Source organism: Oratosquilla oratoria, chromosome 19 (genome assembly GCF_046742065.1).
Source record: "Oratosquilla oratoria isolate Oo_2021 chromosome 19, ASM4674206v1, whole genome shotgun sequence".
Lineage (NCBI taxonomy): Eukaryota > Metazoa > Arthropoda > Malacostraca > Stomatopoda > Squillidae > Oratosquilla > Oratosquilla oratoria.
The window spans coordinates 57,273,745-57,290,954 of record NC_134795.1 but is presented as its reverse complement, the minus strand read 5'-3'; the positions used below and the strand labels follow the sequence as shown (position 1 = coordinate 57,290,954).

Genomic DNA, 17,210 nt, shown 5'->3' with positions numbered 1-17,210 from the left:
CCACTCTCAACTTACCTTCCACCAAAAAATGATCTGATATTCCCCCACCCTCTCCCCTTAGCACATGTACATCCTTAACTCTTCCTATCATAATCCTGTTTACCACTACATAATCCATTAGCACTCTATCTACCACCCTTCCCTCCACCACCCTCTCCCATGTGTACTTATGCATTAAAAGTAAGATAACTAAAGTGTGATTCAGCCAACTCGAAGGTAAAGACTATTGCAGACAATGAACTTGACTTGCATGTACAAGAACTTTGAATACAGTATGTCTTTTGTTGCCGAGTATTTGATATATTTATAGTTGTGCTCTTGTAAACTAGAAGGCTTTGGTCTCCTCTGCAGGACCCAGGTTTCTAGGCCTTGCAGGTAGGCAGCAACCTGCAGTCAACAAAGTGGTTCAATTTCCAAGTTTTTCTACATACATTACATGCCAGCACATGCACAGCATAGTGTTCACACTTGGTAAGGTGTTCACCTTTGAGAACAAATCCAGAATATTCTCAATGTCGTTGAATGCGTTATGTTAAGTCAGTGGGAGAGAGTTTTTACCCAGTAATGACCAGTCATCCAGGAGGTGCTAAGATAAGAGGGAGGGTGGAGGGGAGTGGAGTGTATTTAGGGATGGAATGGGTGGGAGTGATTTTATGCCTTTTTCTTTTTGGCTACCTTCCTTGGAAGGGGGAAAAAGCCTTGGTATATGTATGTATGTATGTAATTATAAATAAAGCTCTCACAATAGGGTGAAGTTAAGAACTTTCCCTGATAACAAGTGCACACACACACTAAATTTTACATGGCTAGAATATTGGTGTACTTGTTCACTTTGCATGACAATGGTGGAGTTGACGGAATAGATGAATACATTCAGTGAGGTAACGGCATATTTTCTTTCAAGGGTAACTATTATTTATATATATATATTTGTATTTTATTTTATTTTTTCTCACTGGCTGAGCAGGTTAGGTCATCGTTACTTGGGATGGTGGTTTGACTCCCTGCCATTGGCGAAGTTGAACCAAGGGCATGGTTCATTAAATTCCACGCTACAAAGTCCTCTGTGAGGGGGACCATCCTAGACTCCGCATGGGAGGAATTTGTGACATTAAACCACATCAAGAACATTCCCTGGGTGCAGGTGTGCACCCACATCCAAAGTTTTATTCAGTTACCATCAACATTAAGATTGTAGAAGGGAGATGTGTGAACTCACGAAATTTCCAAATGTTAATTTGTTGCCCCATATCTCTCTTGGAGGAGATGTATGGCTCCCAGGTAACTGGTAAGAGCCACTTGATTGGCTCACAAGTCAAGCAAAAGAGAGGCCCACAAGTCAATATCGCAAAAGAGAGTTTGTTTTGGGTAAGGGGGTTATCACACTGGGATAATTTTCCTTCAACTTCCAATTAAATTAAGGCGGTACTGCCCACCTCCAGAACTTTTTCCTTCATAAAATCACTGGGAAACTATTTTGTTTTCTCAACAATTGACATCGAATATCAGTTGATATGCTGATGGATATATATATATATATATATACTCTCCAGCATATCAGATTCCTTCCAGAAAGCTGTGGGCTGCAAATTGGAGGAAAAATAGTTCATTGTGATAATACCTTTAGAATGGAGTAGGATGAGATGTTCTGTGTCTTCTGTGTGGTCATTGCATCTGGGACATTTTATTTCATCTGAATTCAAATCCCCCAACTACTTCAAATATCCACTTATCAAAAATACCTCCCCCCCCCCAAAAAAAAAGAACTAATGATAAGATATGGACACATCCACCCCCTTAGTATTCTGAGAGGATTTAAATAAGGCTTCTTTTATGTCATAATTTCTTTTGGTAGATAAGAGACATCCTAAATTCCTTGTTTGGTGATGTATATGTATGTATATATTTGTTTTTTAGTGTTTTTTCTTTTTATTATTATTTTTATGAGCTATTCAATTTTCATGATACAACTTTTAGACCCAGTCCGCCACTACAAACATTCATATGTTTTGACCCTCAGTAGTGCAGTGGCACTACTCTCGACCACTAAATTAGCGATCCGAGTTCGAGTCCTCCCACTCTCCAAGGCCGAAAGCTGCACGCCATGCCTCGCGGGGAACAAGTAGAGGCCTTGGCTGCCACCAGAATTACCCCTCCTTGCGGGGGGGGGGGGCACCCTCCTCATGTACAACATAGATCATCCTCAAGACGGTTAACTGGCGCCTGGCAAGATGATCTCTCTAGCCAGCCAAGTACGCACGTTCATGGCCGATAATTTTAATGCTCAGCACCCCATCTCCTGCACCCTCCGACGACCTAATCCTCTTGGGCACATCCCAGTAATGCTTCTGGGGGAGATACCTGAAGTCTACCTACTGAACTCATGGGAGGCTGCTGCTCATCTTGAGAGGGCGTCTGGACCTCTCTATGTTCTCCATGTGCATGGTTCATCTTGCTCACTAGATTGTGTCCCCGTAGCTCACTAGTGACCATTTTGTCACGATTTTAGCCGTGGACCTTCTTCCCCACCTCGACGCTGGAATACTGAAAAGGCCAACTGGACCCTTCTCCAGGAGGAACTAAATCACTGTGATACCAGGCTTCAATCGGCACGCTGACTGATGTTATTAAAACGACATCGCACGGGAGCAAAGTCGAATCTACGTATTCCGTAGATTTCTGCGACGCCACCTATCCATCGTGGCACGGGGTTTCCTGCACTCCTTCAGGAGGAAACTGACAACTGACAACAGGTGCGGTCTCCCGTCCCGAAACAACAAGCGGAGTCTGCGCAGCAATATGCGGACCGTTCCTCATCTGCCCAACTCCCTCTACTTGTCAGGCAGGAACTGCACCTCCTCCGACAAGGTAGAGGTGATGTGATCCACACTGTCATGACCATGGGTGCCCCGACGAAATGTCCCTTTACGTTCGAGGAACTTCGACGGGCTTGCAAGACGAGCAAGGATACTGCTGCAGGTAGTACCGGGGTACATTACTCCTTCCTGAGGCAAATGGGGCCAGCTGGGGAATTGGCAGCACTGGTACTCATCAGTGCCTCCTGGAAGGCGGGGAGACTCCCCACGGAGTGGAAAAAGGTGGTGTGGTCTCGACTCCCAAGCCCAGGGACCCACACAGCTACAAGACCACTAAGTGGATGGTCCTCAATCGCCTCCTGTGGTGGATGAAACCCTTCCATCACAATATGTATGGTTTTATAAAAGGAGTGGCAGCAGCCAACTACGTGGCAACCCTTCTTGGATTGCTCGGTAGTCAGACTGCCATTGTAGTATTTCTGGATCTGGAAAAAACATTCGAGCTAGCAAGTGCTTCTGCCATTCTTGCATCCTTGTCTGCTAAGGGGGGTTCAAGACAGACTCCTGAGCTGGATTGCAGACTACCTCACGGACGGGGTAGCGAGAGTGCGCTTCCAAGGACACATATCCTTATACCATAGGATGGAAAATGGGATCCCACAGGGTGGCGTTCTTGGTCCTACCCTCTTCAATGTGTGCTCATGGAGAACCTGGCTCTCCTTGATCTAAGGGAGGATATTCGCTTTCTCTGATATGCGGACGATCTTGTGTTGGTGGTCACTGGGGCCTGCTGCCCCCTTCGAAGGGCACTCAGCCCCCTCTCCCAGGAACGTGAAAGGCCGGGACTGAAGATTTCGACGACTAAGGCCAAATCTATGATTCTAAGGACGAGGAAGCAACGCCCCAGCTTAATCTTCAAAGCAACATCCTACCTTGGGTGCCCACCTATCAATACTTGGGCATCTGGATCGACGTCAGGCTCTACTTCAATCCGGATGTCAGGTATCTCCATGAAGCCACAAAGACGAGATTAAATCTACTCAGAGCCATGACGAGACCCCGGGTAGGTGCCAGGCATAAGGTCCTCCGGATGTACTATACTCAAGCGGTACGTTTCGTGGTGGACTATGCCGCTGTGGCTCACATTTCCCTTCGGCTCAGTTCGTGGGACAAGTTTGAAGTTCTCCAAAACCAGGCACTCCGCACTATCTATGCGGCTCCTCTATGAGCCAATGTAGTGAATCTTAGGAGGTGGGAGTTACCTCCTTTCGTCTACGGGCGGAGAGGCTTTCTTCCTGTCTTCTCGTCCAACTTTTGACCGGCCCAAGAGAGAATGCAGTGAGGAGCTCCTTCCTGAGTACCCTAGACACCGAGAGAGATCCCGCCGGTAATTCCCGGAGAACCCATGCGGTGAATGCGATCCGCGCCTTTGAACTCCGGGAAGAATTGGTTCAGCGACGTGCTCTAGACCAGTGGTTCTCAACCGATGATTCATGGAACCTTAGTGGGCCACGGAAGTTCGCTAGTGGGGACGCCAGCCGAAAGCCACTAAGAGTTAGTGGATGCAAAACGATTAAATTCAGTGTTGAGGTCATCTCCAGGAGGTTTAAGAACAGCAGTTCATAAGTACGGGTTATATGTGATTGTGGGTTGAGAACCTCGGCTCTAGACGACCCTCATCCGTGACGATCTCTCTGCGCCAGCTTCCAACTTTTCCACCCCGACGAAAGGAAGGCTGGCTGGCTGGCTGCGACCCATGGTCGTTGAAGCCGTCGTGTCCATCATCCCCATACCCAGAGCTTGACGTACTTCACGGATGGCTCTGTGGACCACCTCACGGCGCGGCTTTTACAACCGCCGATGGGGTGACAACGCTCTTCTTTTCAGACGGAGTTTGCTGCCATCGCCAAGGCTCTGGACCACGCCCTCTCTCTGCTGGGCAGGGGGCAGTCGTGATCTACACAGACTAAAGGGATGCTATTGGCATTATTCAGTCCGCGAAGACAATGAATGACGTTTCCTTAACGGCATCAATCCAACACTCGCTGCGCCTTTTGGACCAGCATGAGAAGTCTACAACATTTCACTGCATCCCCGGGCACATCGGGATTTGAGGGAACACTATTGCTGATGATTCTGCCAAGGCAGCGACGAGGTTCAACAAAAATATACTGCCTCTGGGCACCCACGATCACACAGATCAAGGGCGTCACCACCAAGAAGGCGAGATTAATGGCTAGAGCCAACCACAGCAGCAAACTTGATACTTCGGACAGTGCTGTGGTACTGCCTCGTCACTAGCCTGTCCCCGGGTAGAAGGGCGGAATCTACCGTCCACAGGATCCGCTTAGGATATCGCTGTGGGTGGTAAGTGCTACGCGCGGGGAGAGAATAACAAACGCTGCAAAATATATGGGACCGCGGTACAACAGCCCTTCCGCCATTACCTGCTAGAGTGTAGAGCCACGACCATTCCTCGCCTCCTAGGACTCGGCTCGTTACTCACATCGACAGGGGTCGCGTGGCACCTCACCGTCTCCACTTCCGAGGCAACCCTCCACTTCTTGGGGGCACACCCTACACCTCCCCCTGGCAGCGCGTGGACAAAAATTTTAACAACAAACCGTGTGTATGGACTGTTCTGGATCACCTCCAAGATTGGGGTCCAAGCGGGTACCAGCCTCGCAACCCAAGAAGAAGAAAAACAACATTTCAACCTTGGTGGGCAAGTTGTGTGTGTGTGTCTGTATGGCCACAGGATTGCCCATACATCGGGCCATACGTGAGATCTGAGCTCTCATCAGAGAAGAAAGTAACTGTCTGAGTCCAACACTTTTTTTTTTGCCTACCCCTCCCATTTTTTTTCCTACGCCAAAGGAAGAGGAACATTATTTTCATCTTTATATTCTATCATTTCTATTTTTTATACTTTCTCTTTATGTTTATACTCCTGGGCATCTCATCATTACCTTCAAATTCTTCCTATGCCGTCCGCTTATCACTTCTCTCCATGTTCCCCAACTCCTTAGTCACAAATGGACAACATAAATTCAAAAACATACCCATTGTTCTTGCTCAGCGATACCCCGATCCATGCCTTAAATCACCCACCGTTAGTAAGACGCTTTATAAAACCCTTCGACGCAAGGTCTAAATATACAGGTCAGACCGTTTACATTCTTCTGCGCAGCTTCTGACGTCATTTGGCTGAGTCCATTTTCTCTTTGTGATACACTGAAGAAAACTGTGAAACGCCAAGGAAGACAGGAACTATAATATTTTATATATTATATATATATTATATATCATATATATTATATATTCATATATATAGACAGGAACTATAATATTTTATATATATTTATATATATATTTTATATAATATTTGTCAGAATATAACCAATTGCGTGGAGCAGTGCGAGCGAAGGCGACGTCATTTTCGAACGACGGACCAGCTTCAACTGACAGCTATAGGACCCGCTAACCCCACTTTGAACAGCCAGGTGACGTTCACGGGCCCGCTGCGCCAACTCCCTCGAAATTCGGTCGGAAGTGGTTAGACCTTATATTCTTAGATCTTGCTTCGACGTGAACTTAACCCCCATCATCACGGGCGCCCGGAGGATGGGGGCGGGGCAAGGGGGGTAGTTGCTCCGCCCCCTATAAATTCAGGACGGGTTCGAATCTTTGCAGGTCGTCAAGTATAATTTTGAAGATGAAACCCTTATGGACCACAATTCTAAAATATTAAATTATACTATTATTCAATTGTACAACAAAGAAGGCATCCGATATACAAAAATATATATACATATATACTGAATGGAAGAGAAAATATACAGAAAACAGCAATGAAGGAAATGTTTACCGAGATCACAGTTATAGTTCTTAGGTTATAGAACATCAGTGCATAATTGATTTTCGAATATGAGTCTGCAAGTACATACTGACACTACTTGATAGTGAATTGCATGACTATTAAATTCACCTTTTCAGAGTTGAAAGAATATCAAATAATTCCGACAGTCGTCTCCGGATTCGGACCGAGGCTCACCGACGCTTTACCACTTAGCTATCGGATGTCTAAAATTCTCCAACCTGGGAATTAATTTACTCCCGAGGAATAAAGTCGACTGCTAACTGCCGCCCGCACTTAGTTTTTACAGAGAACTAACACCTCTCGTAGCTTCGTGGTTAAGCTGGTAGGACGGCAGTAAGCAGTCGACTTAATTCCTCGGGAGTAGATTCATTCCCAGGTTGGTGAATTACACGTAGCCTATGGCTAAATGGTTAAGAGTCACCATTGCATTCTCGCGAGCCCCGATTCAAATCCGGGGACGACTGTCGGAATTATTTGATTGACTACACCGTCACTGGTGATTCTATTCAGGTATGACAACGACGAAAGTCCATATAGGAAGCGTACCAGCTTAACCACGAAGCTACGAGAGATGTTAGTTCTCTGTAAAAACTAAGTATGGACAGCAGCTAGCAGTCGACTTAATTCCTCGGCAATAGATTCATTCCCAGAATTAAGACATCCAATAGATAGGTGGTAAGATATCGCCTTCGCATTCTCGTGAGCCTCTGTTCAAATCAGGTGATGCCTACATGAATTATCTGATTGACTACACCGTCACTGGTGATTCAATTCAGGTTTGAAAGAATATATTTTTTTCTTGGCCGCCCTGACTAGTCCGGCGCACGCATACATTGTGAATTCTGTAAAGGTCAAAATGTAACACGCGAAGATAATGTCAATATATACTTATGTGGCCAATTTGAAGTGCGTATCTTGATATAACCCTGTAACATTAACCATATATGTATGGTATCTTTAATTTTGTCCCCTCCGCATTCCTCCCTCCCCATTTGGAATTCGCGCCTCTTAATACCACATGACCCACTTCGATATTCAAATTTCACATAAATGAATTATATCCTTCGTCAATAACAGTAGCGACGTTAGAAATAAACAGAAACACTCTTCTTAAATTTTATTACAGCATTTTTGACGTGCCCTGATAACTATGTTCATCACGTTTCCTATACTTCATGACCTTCAAAAGACATTTCTTTAAATACGTTACCCGGTATTCCGTTATCACAGTCTCACGAGGTTGATTGATAGCGTGTTTACTTACATCTCACATGTTATCTCCTTTTTATCTCTCTTTGAACAGGTGATTGGCCTTCAATAATAATAATAAAAAAAATCATAAATCAAATCAACCCAATGACCCACTTTTAAGTTGTTTTTACAATTAAACACATTTTAATTCAGTGCCCTGCATACTCTAATAGGCGCAGGGCAAACTTTTTAATAAATTTATCTCTTGAAGAAGTTTTAGGGGAGGATGCTCATGTGGAGAATGTTTTAAATTTTTTAAAAGACATCAATTTGTTTTATGAAATTTAAATTTGTGTATATGATTGCTTGTGTATGTATCTTGTTTTGTTGTGTTTTTGTGAGTGCTTATTTATTTATTTATTTGTATATGATAGATATGCGGCGTTTGGCCTTCAAGCCAAAATGTTCATAAACCAATCAATCAATCAATCTCTCTTAAACAGGTGGCGGTGTACTAAGCTAACATGCTAATTGCTTTTGCTACTTCGTCTTAGTAAAAACGACTTCGGCTACGATCTTTTGTTTTTCAAATTCCCAAATGCCAAATCACACCTGTGTCGTGTAGTGAGAAGCTGAAGGACGAACTAAAAGAAGTTAAACTTATATGAATGTTAGTCACATTGTTGAGATGTTCTTACGGAAGTCTACAATAGTGTAACCGAAGTCGTTTATGCTCAAACCAAGTAACATGCTAGCTTAGCGTGCTGTCACATGAGTTTAAAGGTCAAACAATTTACTTATACTGACATAGCCACGTATCGGCCACAGATGAATTTTGAGCTCTCATCCACGATGATCCGTCGATCACGGGACCAACACGTGATCCAAAACTATGGTCAATCATTTGACCACTACAACGACTACTTTCTTTTTCTTACACCCTAACAAATCCAGCCCCCCACCACCACGCCGGTGAAAATGATAATAATGATAATAATAATGATAATGATAACAACAACAATAATAATAATAATAATAATAAAATGATAGTAATAATGGTAATAACAATAACAAAAAATAGATAAATCAGTCAATATCGTGTAGCCCTCTAAATAGTAGGGAACTTGCTAACAGTCGACTTACCACTAACCGAATTTATAGATCACTTAAACATCAAAATCTCTCTTTTCTGTCCCAGTGAAGCCATCCAAATGTCAATTCTCATTTCCCTTGTCAAACACGGATTACACCACAGGTTACAGCAGGGATGGGCAAACTTCAGTGCAAGAGGCACATTCAGGAATTCACAATTGTAAAAAGCGGCATAGTATATTTAGTAAAATAATTAACATTTAAAATATATTTTAAGAAAAGGAATGATTAATATTTCAAAGTAGGAACTTCACATGAAACACATCTGAAAAACAAAGTACATAAAAACTGTATACCAACTGCTTTTTCCCCCTTACAAGGGAGGTAGCCAAAAAACAGGCATAAACCTACTACCACAGTTTTATCCCCACATACTCCACTCCCATTCACCCTCCCTCCCTCCCTCCCTCCCTCCCTCCTTCATTCTTTTCTTAGCTCCTCCTGGATGACGGGTTCTCCCTGCATCACGCCCACTGCCCTGGGTCAGAAGCAAATGTAGCAAGACAGCACATCCACAGCAAGACCGCTTCATTTAATCAGCGACTCCCACCACCTCCCCGTCTCCTCATGCAGAAAAAGAGAAGACAAGGAAAAATCCCTTCGGGCTGCGTCAAAATATCATTCACATACATTCCCTAACTCCTCACCCCCCACCCACTCTTTTCCATGCATCACATCATCATTCATATAAAACCATTCTCCACTCGCCCCTATCTTTGTCTTCTCACTTCCTTCCTCATCAGACATTCCCCTCTTTCCCAACGCCCCTTTTACCCCATCCATCCATCTCATCCTTGGTCGCCCCCTCAAGCTCCTTCCACATCTGCCTTCCACACCGCTTTTACTAATTTTCTTCAGTCATTCTTTCCATGTGTCCAAACCATCCCAATACTATTTCACCAACCCTATCTCCTAACTCCCTTTCCACCCTTGCTCTCCTCCTCACCTTGTTTCTCACTCTATCCAACCTAGTAACCCCCACCATACTTCTCAGGCATTTCATTTCAAGCACATTTAAACTCTTCTTCTCATATTTAACCCAGTTTTTTTTTTTTTTTTTTTTTTTAACGATCTTGGCGGGGTGCAGTTTGCACACCCATGGGTTAGAGCAAGAAACTTTGCCTTGTTCACAGACTCCTCGCCCTAGAAAAGCATCTCCTCTTCAAGAAAGAATAAAAATACAAACAAATAGAAACAGACATGAATATACAAACAAGCAAATAAGTAAATAGGATGTTTTGGCAACAGTTCTGTTGATGTTTTTGTTGGGTGACGAATTATCAATGTCCCGCATTGTTATCTTCGCCATCGTAAGCATCGCCGTGGCTCCAACTCCGTGACAGTTACACGTCTCCCGGATACTTCCGGACCTTGGGACCTGCCGCAAGAAATGGATGCTGACTCCGCTCCACCAGCGGAAAATTGCCTCCCACCCGCCGAGCCTGTCGCCGACAAATCCCACCAGCCTCTCCCACTTCAGGAAGTTTCCGCCATCGCTCATGAGGAGGATAAGGCAGACGTTCCAGTGTGTTTATCATACGCTGCTGCCGTAACTTCCTCCCGCGGCCCGACCGGGGGCGAGTGGCAAGTCGTCTCAAATCGACGCACACGACCAAGGAAACCCCGCCTAGAAGCGGGTCCCTCAAGATTCCCGGTCATTTTCAAACCCTCCCGCTCCACAAAGATGGGCTCCTGGTGACAGGCCCAACTTATTAAAGACGCAGTTGGGTCTGTAGAAGGTAATCGTCAAACTCCAAAGGGCGAATGGCTGGTTAGCTGCTCTACAGAGAAGCAACAAGGGATGTTGCTGCGCACATCAACGCTAGCAACCGATCGTCAACTACCATTAAAGATTTTAACAAGAACTCCCAAGACCATCGTCGTTGGAGTAATAAAAGGAGTACCCCTCGATGACAATGCTGAGCATGGGGGCTCAAGACCTTCCTGTTGACTCGATCAAACGACTTAAGTCCCGGGACGGGGCTCTGACCAGGTCAGTACGCGTGGCCCTCCTCATGGCCTCCCTCCCCTCCATGGTTAAACTGGGCTACACCCTCCACCAGGTAGTCCCCTACATCGCCCCCGTGCGAAGATGAACAAACGGTCAGTTTCTGGATCACTCCAAGGACGAATGTCACCGGAAAGTCCCCGATGCGCTCGATGTGGGGAGAGTCACCTCACACAGGAATGTCAGGAAAGGCAACTTTTCTGCGTAAACTGCTGTGGAAACCACTCTGCTGCATACCCTAACTGCCTCGAGTTCGCCATCAGAAAGATTGCTCATGAAACCAAAGACCAGCAGTGCGTCACTTTTTCCGAAGCCCTAGCTGTCGCCAGGGACTAGCGGATCCGTGACAGGAACTTCGAAACTGCACTAAAGAGCCATAGGACCCCGGTGAGGACCGAGGGCTCAGACACAACGACCCAAACGAGGGCTAAGAGCCCGGATACAACAACCCCAACCGTCGGCACTTCGGACGGCGTATCCCCCGGCACAGCTCCTTACTCACCCAAACCCAACGAGAGCACTGACGTCCTTGGCAAAGTTCTTCGCCACTTCGCCGGCGCAAGCTCCTCTGAAAATCTCCCTGACGCCCAACGTCGAGCCCACCAGGAGTAAGAAGACCACATGGACCTCTCCACCCCACCGGGTGCAGACGCAGACCTCACCCTCCATGAACTACACTGGGTCCAGAGGGCAACCCAGGCCACCAAGAAGACTCCAGGTGCAGACAGGGTAACCTACCCGCTGCTGCAGCACCTTCCTCCTTCCATGAAGTAAGCCCTCCTTTCCCTCTTCAACAAATGCTGAAAGGAGGGATACGTCCCTGAAGCATGGAAGCACACCGTCGTGGTCCCCATCCCGAAGGCAGGGAAACATAGTGGCAATTGCGAACCACAGGCCGATAGTACATTGGCAAGGTATATAAGAGAATGGTGCTCAATCGCCTAAAAGACTTCATTGAATCCAGAGGGTCGCTGCCGACACACCAGGCTGGATTCAGGAAAGGGAAGAGTATCACGGATCATATCATCCGGCTCTCTGAGCACATCCGCAGAGCCCAGAGACATAAAAAAAAAAAAAGAGTACTCCACACATACTTTCTCAACATCGCCAAGGCCTTCGACACAGTCTGGCACGCCAAGCTCCCGTGGAAATGGAAGTCGCTCAGGGTTTCCCCGGCAATGTACAAGTTCGTCCGCTCCTTCCTCTCTGGCCGGTCCATCTCGGTAAGAAGAGACGGTACCCTTAGTGCTAAAGCACCCATTGACATGAGGCCCCCCCAATGCTCAGTTGTGGCCCCCTTCCCCTTCACGCTACTCCTCGCAGATGTGGGGAATGGCGTGAGAGGGGACACTGTCGTCACCTCATATGTCGACGACATAGCTCTCTGGAGGAAGTCTAGGCACCGGCGGCCCAAGAAAGATTCGGCCCAGCACAGGGCGGAGCTTCGTAGCTTCGAGTGCCAGGTCGACCTGATCGTGATCCAATTCACAAGCCTTGGGTTCTCGCTCTCTGCAGCCAAAACGACGTACATGCCAGTGCACCAAATAGGCTATAACATTGGCACATACCCGGACTGGAACCATATAAAAGTATGTGGAACAACGGTAAAACCAGCAAGGTCCGTCCTGTACCTAGGGACGGCAGATGGTCCAAGCCTATACAGCAGGTCACATTCAACGCACAACGGGCCCTCAACCTCGTCAGAGCAATTCGGCACGAGCCCTGGGGCTAGCATCGAAAAACTCTAGTCCCCATCGTACAGATGTTAGTGTGCTCAAGGCTCTTATTTGGAGCTCCTGTCCAGAAGGACCTACCAAGGGATGCAATACGCAGGACGACAGACATTGAATGCCGGGCACTACGAATGGGACTGGGCCTACCGCGTCCCTCGAGAGCAGGTGTACAGCGAAGCTGACATTTTGCCACTCTGCTGCCGCATTAAGAAGGATGCATGCCGGTACTTCTTTGGCTCTTCCAGAGTACCTAACTCTACAGACGAAGAACTCTCTGATGGATGGATCGCGGCTTCACCGTCGGAACCATCCGTGGCCTGCCTTGCTCCGTCAAGGGCCTCTGTCTCTGAGCCGGACTCCAACCCATTGACCACCGCTTTGTAGCCCAATGTCAAGTGGACCCCTTCCCTCCCTGGGTCCTCGCGCCACCTGAAGTGAGGACGGAAGTATATGGACTAAGTCGCCAGGAAAATCACCACATGTTATCGTCACGTACTCAGGAACTCCTAGCAGATCAATACGCTGGCAAATTCTTGGTCTATACAGACGGGTCTGTACTCAAAGATGGCCGCACAGGAGTGGCCTTCTTTTTCCAGGCCACGGGGGAGACCTTCTCCGTAAGACTCTCCCCCACCACCATCCTCACGGGCGAACTTGTTGCCATCCGGGAAGCCATGGGCAATATCCTCGCCTTTCCTCGGAAACCACCACAAGTTACAATGCTATATGACTCCCGCTCAAGCCTGATTGTCCTACAGAACGCCTACTGTACCTCGAGGCCCGATGTGCTAAACAATATCCTTCATCTCTCGATAGAGGGAGTCCATCTAGGTGTCCGCCTCCAGTGCCAGTGGGTCCCCTCTCATGTGGGACTTCATGGCAACGAAAGGGCCAGCAGTAGTGCCAAATAAGGGGCGTTAGCCCCCGAAGAGGATATGATGCCCGTCCAGCTCTCGGTAATCGATGCCTATTGTAAAATAGACCAGGCTGCCTGGGACTCGTGGAAATCAGAATGCACCGCCACTGCCACCTCCCAGGGATGGCCCATCAAGACCTGCCTCGAGGGCAGTGACTCCAGACTCCCTTCATTTCCCCCTCACATCTCGGCCATGTTATCTTGGCTGAGAGTGAACCACCGGCAGACCCGACTCACACAGGCCATCTGTTCCTGTTGCATGGAGATGGTGTCCTTCAGCCACTGCGTTTTTCTCTGTCCAGACCTGGATCATCACTTCAACGACCCCAGAAACCTCCTCGGTATCCCTTACACAGCATTAGATCGCCTCAGACCAAGCTCCACCACAAACGTCGGACAAAGACACTTAGTCCTTGCAGCCCACCTCATATGCTCCTCCCCTGTAGGATCCCTGCTGTAAAGCAGCTCTAACCTGAATCCCCCCACTCTCTCTCTCTCTCTCTCTCACACACACACACGCACACACACACACACACACACACACACACACACACACACACACACACACACACACACACACACACACACACACACACACACACGCGCGCGCGCGCGACAGTCGAAGTGACAGCGAAGATTGGACTCCAGAAAAAAACTACAATTTTCGTGGATCTCAACGACGAGGGAGTACCTGTGTTGTATTAGTAGGGAAGGGGAAAGCTCGTGGTGTAGTGGGAAGGTGAAGAAAAAGGAGAAGGGGAGGGATTACTGAGGAAAATAGAAGAAAGAGACGAACGGGCCCCGGAAGTCAGAAGGAATGTCAACAAGAGAAGCGCAGACGACACAGGTGAAGTCGAAGAGATTAGTAAAAATGTAAAAATTAGAAATATAGATAAGAGCAGCGCAATGGAAGGTGAAGATTATTATTTTCATGGATTTGAGGGAGGAGATGACAACCTCCCCCGATTAGCAAGTCTAGAGGAAAAATGAGCGAAAATGAACAAACAGTGGGAGGTTAGGTTCAGTCAACTTATACGGATTACACAAAGAGTTGATAAATTGGAAGAACTAAAGAAGGAGAACCAAAACCTAAATAAAGAAATAAAATAATTGAAAAGACAGTTTAAAGAAGTAAATGATGAGAATGAGGAATTAAAGAAGAATAAAGAGAATAAAGAGTCCATAGCAAAAGAGGTACAGGGTTGGAGAAAAGTCCAAGAGAACAACAAAACTGAATTTAGAGATATAGTAAAACAACGGATGAAAGAACAAACTAAGGACATAGTTATTAAAGTGATGAGGGAGAAGGAGAATATAGTAAGAGACTTAGCGGATAAAAAGAAATGTATAATTATATTAGGGGTGGAAGAGAAGCATAATCCAAATAGGACTACAAGAGTAAAAGAGGAGAAGGAAAAAGTAGACATGATACTAAAAGCAGCTCAAGAAGATGAACAAGAAACAGGGAAAGAAATTGAAGAAATGTATAGAATATAGAAATACAATATAGATAAGACCAGACCAATTAAGGTTAAATTCAGGTCACAAACGACAGCAGAGAATATCTTAGCAAAAACAGGGAAACTAGCAGACAGTGAGCAATATAAAAAGGTATGGATAAAAAGAGAGATGAATAAAGAGGAAAGAGAGGATGAGAAAACAAAAAGAATCGAAGCGAAGGAAAAAACGAGAAAAGAACAGAGTCAGGAAAAGAGAAATTCTATTGGAGAGTAGTGGATATGAAAGTGAGGAAATGGTTTATAGCAGAGAAAGACGGAAGGGAAATAAATAACACGATGGAGGTAGCAGAAAATTAAAAGTGTCTTACACAAATATAGATGGCTTAATAACAGGCTTGAACGAAATGAATGATTACCTGAAGGAAAAAAGAACCGGGCATAATGGGAACCGTAGAGACAAAATTGAAATGTCCACTACCACCCAACAGTGTAGGACATGGTGCATATAACTATTGGATTAGAAACAGAGAGGTAAAACAAGGGAGTGGAGTTAAGTTTCTGACTAAGAAGAATATAAATGTGAGGAATGTTACATATGGAAAGAGTAGAGTAGAGATGATTTTGATGGAAGTGGAGGACAGGGGTGGGAAGAGCAGGAAGTTTGTGGTAAATTATGTGCCTCCTAAAACGGCTTCGTGAGAAGAGAGAGAACACAAAAATATGTCAGAGGACACAAGGATAACACTAAATAAGATAATGGAAGATGGAGGAAGAATAGTTATAATGGGTGACTTTAATTGTAAAGAAATCTGCTGGAAAGAGATAACAGTGAAGGGTGGAGACGACCTACGGGGAAATGTATAGAACATACAATGACGCAATGGACACAAGAGAATACTAGGTGTAGAAATGAGGAAGAACCATCGAGACTAGACCTAATAATCACATCAAAACCTGAAATAGTAGACAAGATTGAATATAAGAGACCAATAAGTAAAAGTGACCAAATATCATTAGAGCTGGAAATAAATGAAGAAAAATACATGAGAAAAAACGAACAATATAGAAAGGGAAGATTGATATATGGAAAAACAAATTTCGATAAAATAAGAGAATTCTTTCAAAAAGCAGACTGGGAAAGGATACACAGTTCAACCAATATGTGATCACTTTTACTCATTGGTGTTTTATATTCAATATTGTCCATTATTTCAGGTTTTGGTGTGATTATTAGGTCCAGTCTCGATGGTTCTTCCTCATTTCTATACCTAGTATTTTCTTGAATCTATTGTGTCATTGTATGTTCTATAATCATATCAAGTAGTACATTTCCCCATAGGTCGTCTCCACCCTTCACTGTCATCTCTTCCCAGCAGATTTCTTTACAATTAAAGTCACCCAATATAACTATTCTTCCTCCATCTTCCATTATCTTAGTGTTATCCTTGTGTCTTCTAACATACTTTTGTGTTCTCTCTCTTCCCACGAGGCTGTTTTAGGAGTCACATAATTTACTACAAACTTCCTGCTCTTCCCATCCCTGTCCTCCACTTCCATCATAATCATCTCTACTCTATTCTTTCCATATGTGAAATCACTCACATTTATATCCTTCTTAGTCAGGAACATAACTCCACCCCGTCGTTTAATCCAATAATTATATGAACCATGTCCTACACTGTTGGGTAGTAGTGGACCTTTCAATTTTTATCTCTACAATTCCCATTATGTCCAGTTCTTTTTCCTTCAGATAATCATTCAGTTCGTTCAAGCCTGTTATTAAGCCATCTATATTTGTGTAAGACACTTTTAATTTTCTGTTACTTCCATTGTGTTTTCCGTTTCCCTTCTGTTTTCCTCTGCTATGAACCATTTCCTCACTTTCATATTCACTACTCTCCAATAGAATTTCTCTTTTTCTGTCTCTGTTCTTTTCTCGTTTTTCCCTTAGCTTCTAGTCTATTTGTTTTCTCATCCTCTCTTTCCTCTTTTTATCCATACCTTTTTATATTGCTCACTGTCTGCTAGTTTCCCTGTTTTTGCTAAGATATTCT

General features: G+C 45.3%; 2 protein-coding genes across 2 annotated transcripts; both read left to right on the top strand.

Annotated features, from left to right (window-relative positions):
• Positions 1-11,668: 11,668 nt before the first annotated feature.
• On the top strand, positions 11,669-12,795 carry LOC143035665 (uncharacterized). Its single transcript, XM_076202530.1, has 2 exons — positions 11,669-11,817; positions 12,012-12,795. The coding sequence occupies exons 1-2, from the start codon at positions 11,669-11,671 to the stop codon at positions 12,793-12,795; spliced, it is 933 nt and encodes a 310-aa protein (XP_076058645.1).
• A 464-nt stretch (positions 12,796-13,259) lies between these two features.
• Positions 13,260-13,691, top strand: LOC143035663 (uncharacterized). The gene has a single exon (XM_076202529.1). It carries the CDS (start codon positions 13,260-13,262, stop codon positions 13,689-13,691), a length of 432 nt encoding a protein of 143 aa, XP_076058644.1.
• Positions 13,692-17,210: the final 3,519 nt, after the last annotated feature.